Source organism: Ranitomeya imitator, chromosome 6 (genome assembly GCF_032444005.1).
Source record: "Ranitomeya imitator isolate aRanImi1 chromosome 6, aRanImi1.pri, whole genome shotgun sequence".
Classification (NCBI taxonomy): domain Eukaryota; kingdom Metazoa; phylum Chordata; class Amphibia; order Anura; family Dendrobatidae; genus Ranitomeya; species Ranitomeya imitator.
In genome coordinates this window covers 182,094,898-182,104,291 of record NC_091287.1, presented here as the reverse complement: position 1 = coordinate 182,104,291, position 9,394 = coordinate 182,094,898, and the positions used below count along the sequence as shown (strand labels likewise).

Here is a 9,394-nt window from a genome sequence, read left to right as displayed (position 1 = left end):
TATGCTGATACCCCATATGTTGGGGTAAACCCCTGTTTTGGCGCACGGGAGAGCTCGGAAGGGAAGGAGCACAGTTTTACTTTTTCAATGCAGAATTGGCTGGAATTGAGATCGGACGCCATGTCGCATTTGGAGAGCCCTGATGTGCCTAAACAGTGGAAACCCCCAATTCTAACTGAAACCCTAATCCTAAAACACACCACGAACCCTAATCCCAACAGTAACCCTAACCACACCCCTAACCCTGACACACCCCTAACCCTAACCCCAACCGTAAAGGTAATCCAAACTCTAACCCTAACTTTAGCCCCAACCCTAACTTTATCCCCCACCCTAACTTTAGCGCCAACCCTAACTTTAGCCCCAACCGTAACTGTAGCTCTAACCCTAACTGTAGCTCTAACCCTAACTGTAGCCCCACCCCTAACCCCAACCCTTGCCCTAACCGTAACCCTATCCCCAACCCTAGCCCTAACCCTAGCCAAACCCTAATGGGAAAATGGAAATAAATTTTTTAATTTTTTTTTTTATGTTTCCCTAACTAAGGGGGTTATGAAGGGGGGTTTGATTTACTTTTATAGTGGTTTTTTTAGCGGATTTTTATGATTGGCAGCCGTCACACACTGAAAGACGCTTTATTGCAAAAAATATTTTTTGCGTTACCACATTTTGAGACCTATAATTTTTTCATATTTTGGTCCAGTCATGTGAGGTCTTGTTTTTTTGCGGGACGAGTTGATGTTTTTATTGGTACCATTTTTGGACATGTGACATTTTTTGATCGCTTTTTATTCTGATTTTTGTGAGGCAGAATGACCAAAAACCAGCTGTTCATGAATTTCTTTGGGGGGGAGGGAGGTTGGGCATTTATACCGTTCCACATTTGGTAAAATGGATAAAGCAGTTCTATTCTTCGGGTCAGTACGATTACAGCGATACCTCATTTAGATAATTTTTTTATGTTTTGACACTTTTATACGATAAAAACTATTTTATAGAAAAAATTATTATTTTTGCATCGCTTTATTCTGAGGACTATAACTTTTTTATTTTTTAGCTGATGATGCTGTATGGCGGCTCGTTTTTTGCGGGACAAGATGACATTTTCAGCGGTACCATGGTTATTTTTATCCGTCTTTTTTGATCGCGTGTTATTCCACTTTTTGTTCGGCAGTAATAAGGCGTTTTTTGCTTTTTTTTTTTTTTTTTTTTTTTTTTTTTTTACAGTGTTCACTGAAGGGGTTAACTAGTGGGCCAGTTTTATAGGTTGGGTCGTTACGGATGCGGCGATACTAAATATGTGTACTTTTATTGTTTTTTTTATTTAGATAAAGAAATGTATTTATGGGAACAATATTTTTTTTCTCTTTATTTAGGAATTTTTTTTTTACACATTTAAAAAATTTTTTTTTCACTTTTTTACTTTGTCCCAGGGGGGACATCACTGTATAGTGACAGATCGCTGATCTGACACATTGCAGAGCACTGTGTCAGATCAGCAATCTGACGTGCATTGCTCCTGGCTTACCAGCGCCACTTGGTAAGCCACCTCCCTGCAGGACCCGGAAGTAGCCCCGCGGCCATTTTGGATCCAGGGCCTGCAGGGAGGAGACGCTCGGTACAAGCTGAGCACATTGCCTTGTACCGATCGTCTCAGGGAAGCACGCAGGGAGCCCCCTTCCTGCGCGATGCTTCCCTGTACCGTCGGGGGTTAATGTGTCGGGAGCGGTCCGTGACCACTCCTGGCACATAGTGCCAGATGTCAGAATTTTTTTCTTCTCTAGCAATATGGCGCATGCGCAGTAGCAGCTATCGGATCACCTCTATATACACCGATAGCTGCTACTGCGCAGGTGCCATTTTCAAATTGATTATTTTTTTTTAAATATCAGGATAACCTTAACCATATTAATTATATACACATTACACATGTGATTATGCTGCAGCGTAGGAGCCACAGCTGGTGTCTACCTGCAAAAGATTTTTTTTTTCAGTGTGTATATAATATTCATAATTTAAACTAGGGGGCAGGTCACTGAGGGGTCAGTGACCTTTCAGTAGTCTTCATTATGAATACCTAATCAGAGCACCACATGAAGATCCCCCCACCACAGGCTGTCCCGGAGCACAAGCATATCATTAACATGAAACTGAAAATAAAGATTAAACATCAACCACAAGACAAATTTCATCACCCAGGTATCATTGTAATCAGTATAACGGCGCCTACCTGACAGTGTCTGTAGATTACCGAGCACAATCCTGCTGACAGGTCGCCTTTAAGTAAGAAAAACTGTCCCTAAAGGAGGCTAACCCTTTTAATGTAAAAGAACTGAGACACACTCTTAAATTTCACATTTTATTATAATCTAAATAAAGTTGATATTTAATGGTAAGGTAGATGACTATACAAAGAATGTGTAAAGCAATTATTTTACATAGTGGATACATTTGTACAGAAGAAAAAGAACTAGCAGAGTAAGGTATATATGACAGAAGGACGATAAATACACTGGCATTATATTATTTAAACATGGCTTTTACCAAATTTGCATTTGTATGTATTAACACTGTGAAATAACAGTATACGTAAAAAGCAGGATTACTGGCATATATGTGATTCATACTCTGTGTAAAAAAGACCAAAGTACCTGTGTAAAATCTAATGAAGACTACAAAGTGAAGTGCTGAATAGTAAATTGTTTTCAATCAAAAAATGCAAGTGAATCCATATTCACATTTATCATCTACTGTTAATTATGTGCAGCATTAAAATATTTTATATAAAAAAATTACATGGTAATATACCATTAAAAAAGGCATTCACTACAATAGCGTGTCAACAAAAGTACATTGCCTGCAGGTTGGTCCATAAATGGATTTCTGGCTTTTAAGAAGCTCAGGATTGGCAAGACCAATAACTTCAGGAAAGGAAACTTGATCCCAAAATAAAAAACACAATCAAATAAAAATAATTTCAAGACCGTAAATTCAAAGTAGAAAGACATACTGCATAAAAAGAGTTCACATCAGTACTGAAGAAGGAAAGCAACACGTTGTAACAATAAAAAACATCTACAGTTACATAACTAACTGAACTGGTTTTAGCAATGTTCGTGTACCACTTCCTTTTAGGTATTCTATCCAATGTTTCCAATATTCCTCATTAGGACATCATTTCATACAAGGACAACAGCTGGAACATGAGATTAAACGAATCTGATCGTTCTAAGTGAACCGGTCACATGAAAAAACGCTATTAACCTGCAGATATGGGGGTTATCTGCAGGATAATAGCATTGTGAACCTACCTGGCACCTGCACTTAGACCCCCACTGTTGGGAAACATGAACTTTATTCCTCCCGGCAGCATTCTGTCACGGGGGCGGCGCCAGCATGGGTTCAACCACTGCTCTTTGTATGCAGAGTGGCAGCCGTAACCACGCTTCAGGCACTGACTGACAGCAGCTCTGCTCTATACAGAGTGCGGTGACTGAACTCGCGCCGGCACCGCCCTTATTGCATTTCATTTCCTCCTGGCAGCAGGGTCCAAGGGCAGGCGCCTGGCAGCTTCACAACGCTATCAAACTGCAGATTACCCCATAGCTGCAGGTCAATAGCATTTTTCCACATGAAACGTTCACTTTAAAATGATAATTTCTAGTCACTCTAGGGCTATATTCACACATTGCATTTTGCTGTGTTTTTTTCTGCAGGCAAAACCTGCTCTCTTGGCAGTAAAGAAGCTGCTACAAAAGGTAGGCTTTGCTTATTTTTTTTCGCTGTGTTTTTATTGTCTCTTGTGCATGCTGATAAAGTTTAGTGCCGCAAAAAAAACATGATGCAATTTCCTTAGGTTTTTGCACCAAAAACACCTCAAAACCTAATACCTGTGTTTTTCTGCATTTTTGCACTTACTCATTGCTTTTCTGTGAAAAAATGCTGCAAAAACGCTGAAGGAAGTGACATGCTGCAGTTTGAAAAATCGCACCAGTTTTCCAATTCAATCAAGAAAAACAATGTGAGCATGAGGTTTCTGACATCTCATAGCTTTTGCTGGTACTGCAAAAAGCAGCTTTTAATTTCAATAAAAAAAGAAACAGTAAAAAAACGCAACGAGTGAACATCGCGTAAAGATAAACATTGAAAAAATAAAAATAGTATCTACCATAGTTTCCATTGTTGACAAAGTGGCTGAAGTACCTATATATCCCCTCTATATTAATAATTGATATTTACGCACATGTAGACATTATTAGGAATATCCAACCGTACTAAGAACTATCTTCTGCATATATCAGAATTACAGTGCCGTTGGAGGTTCCATGATCATATAAAAGTAATGGATTCAACTGTAAATAGATTTGTCTATTCAAATGATATCTTTACTTTTTGCTCTAATTAGTATGATTCCTATGTGTTATTGAATGTCAAACCTGCTCCCTGATCCGTGATGGCAAGTTATAGATCCAAGGGGATTGCTATATAGTTTTGTGGGAATATATTAATGAAAATGCAGTAAATTCCCGCTGTGTGTGGGATTATAATTCCAGAGGGCAGTTCTTCTCTCCATTTGCAGACTCTAGAACATGACAGCCAGAGTGTTCAACATGCCTGATACCTGTTAACTTGAATATTGCCTTTACTGCACTATAGTTTTTCACGACTATCTACATACACATTGAGATATTAGGTGAACTAATCATAATTTCTTTTATTACCTTAAATTATGCTCCGCATTTTATGCTGGAAAAATCTTCACTTTGTGAAAATCTTACTTTATTTAAATCTTAAATGGGTGACAAAATCCTTCCCAAATAACTTCTCTTCTTTTCACTAACATTTGATGGTCACCTACTTAATTTCCTTCAGCGTTCCACTTACAGTAAACCTTTAGTGCGCTTAGCTCCTCGCAATAGAATGATAATTCTCAGCTTATTCTCTACACCACTTGCACTCACCATTTTCAAAATCAAACATACTTTAACAATTGCTTAATTTCCAAAGTTGTTTCTTCTTTCCTCTTTTCTGACTTCGTTATTTGGGTTTACCATAAAAAACTGTTGCATTAAAGACATTAAAGAAGCTAAAAGGGTGCCTCATTTACACAGCATATCCATGGTCTATCTTTTTTTGTGTGCATTTTTATTTTATTTTGTTAAAACAGATTGGGCTCCAGGACTGAGAAGGATACCTGCACGGAAATTTTCCTATTTTTAGATGAAGACATATAAAAGGCAGCAGTGATTTCAGCTAGGCTGTGTAAGCTCTTTAGAGATTTAAAATACTAAAAAGTTAGGTTTTATTTTTATGGTATGGAGTAAAAATATGTTAACAATATGTTTCCTATTGCAATATTTGCAGAAAGAGAGAAAATACCATAAAACTGTATATATAATATAATCTCTGGAACCATAATACTGAAAGTCTCAATGAAACAAATCATTTTAGAATAAGCGGGGAATGTGTCATGAAATTCTTGATACCGCGTTGAAGATTTTCCTTTTCTACTTGTCTTCTCAGTCTTGTAATTATTTGTATTTATGAAATTGCTTATATGTGGATAAAAAAGTAACGCACAATTGGATTATTGTCCTTCAAAAAAGTCTTTTAGAAAGTCGTTTTACATTTTTTTCTGAGACCCAATCATGACCTTTGACACAAAGTTCACAATTGCACTAGCAGGTTGTTCTGGATCGTGTTCCGCAAAAAGATGACAGATATTGTCATTGCCATTTCCCTTTCTGGCCACAAAACCGAACACCCTGTTAGGAAAAAAGAATTACATTAATAATGATTTCTTTAATGTACAGTGTTGCTTAAATGCCATCACATGACTCTGTCAGCCGTAATATGGAAAAATTATAGCTCTCAAAATATGGGGATGCAAAAACTCGTTTTTGAAAACTAAAAACAAAAGTGTCTTTTAGTGTGTTGACAGCAGCTAAACACACAAACCAAATATAAATCTGGTATAGCTGTAATCGCACCGACCCCAAGAATAAAGTTGTCTAATCACCTATATCACATGAGGAACGACGTAAAAAATACAATGCGATTTTCACATCTAGCATCCAATTTACATCCGAGAGCATTGCGATTGCTATCCGATTTTAACATGAGCTTTTACATACAGCAGTTCTCTGTTATTTACACATCATTTTCAAAGGAAAAATTCATCAAAATACACACACATACATAGATATATCTATCTATCTATCTATCTATCTATATATATATATATTTGATAGAAAAGCTGGCAATTCCTGTGCGCGTTGAGTAAAATCACACTGACAGGTTAGAATAGAATAAATATAATAGATATATACGCATAGAATAGACGTACATAAAAAAATATATATCTCTGCAGTGCAGACCAAAAGTTTGGACACACCTTCTCATTTAAAGATTTTTCTGTATTTTCATGACTATGAAAATTGTAAATTCACACTGAAGGCATCAAAACTATGAATTATATACTTTGATGACTGCTTTGCACACTCTTGGCATTCTCTTGATGAGCTTTCAAGAGGTAGTCACCGGAAATGGTCTTCCAACAATCTTGAAGGAGTTCCCAGAGATGCTTAGCACTTGTTGGCCCTTTTGCCTTCACTCTGCGGTCCAGCTCACCCCAAACCAACTCGATTGGGTTCAGGTCTGGTGACTGTGGAGGCCAGGTCATCTGGCGTAGCACTCCATCACTCTCCTTCTTGGTCAAATAGCCCTTACACAGCCTGGAGGTGTGTTCGAGGTCATTTTCCTGTTGAAAAATAAATGATGGTCCAACTAAACGCAAACCGGGTGGAATAGCCACACAGCCGTCACTCAAGTCTTCTTGGCACCGGGCGCCGCCTCCTCAGCGCTGTTTTGAAATCAGCCGGCGCTTGCGCTCTTTTGTCATGCCTTGGGCAGGCGCAGTGAGCGCTGCCCATCCTCTGTCCTCATATGCAGTCTATCTGACTGCGCCTGTGCGGCCACCCTGCCTGTGAATCCCAGCCCCGCAGTGTCTTCTGATTTATTCACACTGCGGGGCTGGGATTCACAGCGCTGAGGAGGCGGCGCCCAGAAGACTTGAGTGATGGCTGTGTGGCGTCTGCAGCAAGGGGGGAAAGGCCTGCCTCCAGGACTGAAGAAAGGTATTTAGGACAAATTACATAACAGATTATTTCTGCAGTTACAGCACCAATAACTAAAAGAGCCACCTTGTCAGAATGCAGCATTACTGCTGCACAAGGTGGCTCTTTTAGTTTCTAACGCCCGGCGGGGGGGGGTTGGGGGATGGTGACAGGTTCCCTTTAAGTATATAATTCCACATGTGTTAATTCATAGTTTTGATGCCTTCAGTGTGAATGTACAATTTTCATAGTCATGAAAATACAGAAAAATCTTTAAATGAGAAGGTGTGTCTAAACTTTTGGTCTGTACTGTGTATATATATACCGTATATACTCGAGTATAAGCCGACCCGAGTATAAGCCGACCCCCCTAATTTTGCCACAAAAAACTGGGAAAACTTATTGACTCGAGTATAAGCCTAGGGTGGAAATGCAGCAGCTACCGGTGAATTTCAATAATAAAAATAGATCATTATTTCCCCATAGCTGTGCCATATAGTGCTCTTGCACCGTTCATTATTGCCCTATAGCTCTGCCCCATATAGTGCTCTGCACCGTTCATTATTGCCCTATAGCTCTGCCCCATATAGTGCTCTGCACTGTTCATTATTGCCCTATAGCTCTGCCCCATATAGTGCTCTTGCACCGTTCATATTGCCCCATAGAAAGCTCTGCCCCATATAGTGCTCTTGCACCGTTCATATTGCCCCATAGAAAGCTCTGCCCCATATAGTGCTCTTGCACCGTTCATATTGCCCCATAGAAAGCTCTGCCCCATATAGTGCTCTTGCACCGTTCATATTGCCCCATAGAAAGCTCTGCCCCATATAGTGCTCTTGCACCGTTCATATTGCCCCATAGAAAGCTCTGCCCCATATAGTGCTCTTGCACCGTTCATATCGCCCCATAGAAAGCTCTGCTCCATATAGTGCTCTTGCACCGTTCATATTGCCCCATAGAAAGCTCTGCCCCATATAGTGCTCTTGCACCGTTCATATTGCCCCATAGAAAGCTCTGCCCCATATAGTGCTCTTGCACCGTTCATATTGCCCCATAGAAAGCTCTGCCCCATATATAGTGCTCTGCGCCGTTCATATTGCCCCATAGAAAGCTCTGCCATTGTCGCTGCAGCTGCTGCAATAAAAAAAAAAAACCACATACTCACCTCTCTTGCTTGCAGCTCCCAGCTTCTCGTTCCGGCGTCTCTCTGCTCTGACTGATCAGGCAGAGGGCGCCGCGCACACTATATGCGTCATCGCGCCCTCTGACCTGAACAGTCAGAGCGCAGACGCCGGGAAGATGGAGCGGCGCCCGGCGGCTGGAACGCGGACAGGTGAATATTACATACTTACCTGGTCCTGGCGTCCGGCTCCTTCTCCAGACAGCTGGTCTTCGGTGCCGCAGCTTGTTCCTCTATCAGCGGTCACCGTTACCGCGGATTAGAGAAATGAATAGGCGGCTCCACCCCTATGGGAGGTGGAGCCGCCTATTCATTTCTCTAATGAGAGGTCCCACGTGACCGCTGATAGAGGAAGAACTGCAGCACCGAAGACTGTGGGACGGCAGGGGGAGCGTCAAGATCGCTGGAAGCAGGTAAGTATGCCTCAGCGCCCTCTCCCCCTCACCCGCCGACCCCACCGCCGACCGTGACTCGAGTATAAGCCGAGAGGGGCACTTTCAGCCCAAAAATTTGGGCTGAAAATCTCGGCTTATACTCGAGTATATACGGTATATATCTATACAGTAGATCAGTAAGGTACCAATGGAGCTTCCCAGGGTATTAATATCAGCTCACAGCTGTATACTTAGTCTTTACTGGCTATTAAAATGTGAGACCCCCAAAAAAATGACGTGGGTCCCCCCATCTACTATATAATTGTCTAAGGGCCACTTCCGTATTTCTGTCCTTATGTCTGTCACGGATATTCATTGGTCGCGGCCTCTGTCTGTCATGGAATCCAAGTCGCTGATTGGTCTCGCCAGCTGCCTGTCATGGCTGCCGCGACCAATCAGCGACGACCACAGTCCGATTAGTCCCTCCCCTGCAGTCAGCGCCCGGCGCCCGCTCCATACTCCCCGCAGTCACCGCTCACACAGGGTAACGGACCACGTTATGACGCGGGTAACTCACTCCGTTACCGTCGCTATTAACCCTGTGTGACCAAGTTTTTACTATTGATGCTGCCTATGCAGCGTCAATAGTAAAAACATTTAATATTAAAAATGATATTAAAATAATTAAAAAAAAAAAAAAAAAATCATTATATACTCACCTTTCG

General features: G+C 41.0%; 1 protein-coding gene across 4 annotated transcripts in view; it reads right to left on the bottom strand.

The window, feature by feature from the left end:
- Nucleotides 1-2,345: 2,345 nt before the first annotated feature.
- The window catches only part of TNS3 (tensin 3), a 515,174-nt gene continuing 508,125 nt past the window's right edge, over nt 2,346-9,394 (bottom strand). For all 4 annotated transcript variants that reach the window (XM_069730367.1, XM_069730368.1, XM_069730369.1 and 1 more), the window contains one exon: nt 2,346-5,765. In XM_069730367.1, the coding sequence (XP_069586468.1) occupies nt 5,624-5,765 (142 nt within the window). In that variant the 3' untranslated portion in view covers nt 2,346-5,623. The remainder of the gene's footprint in view (nt 5,766-9,394) is intronic.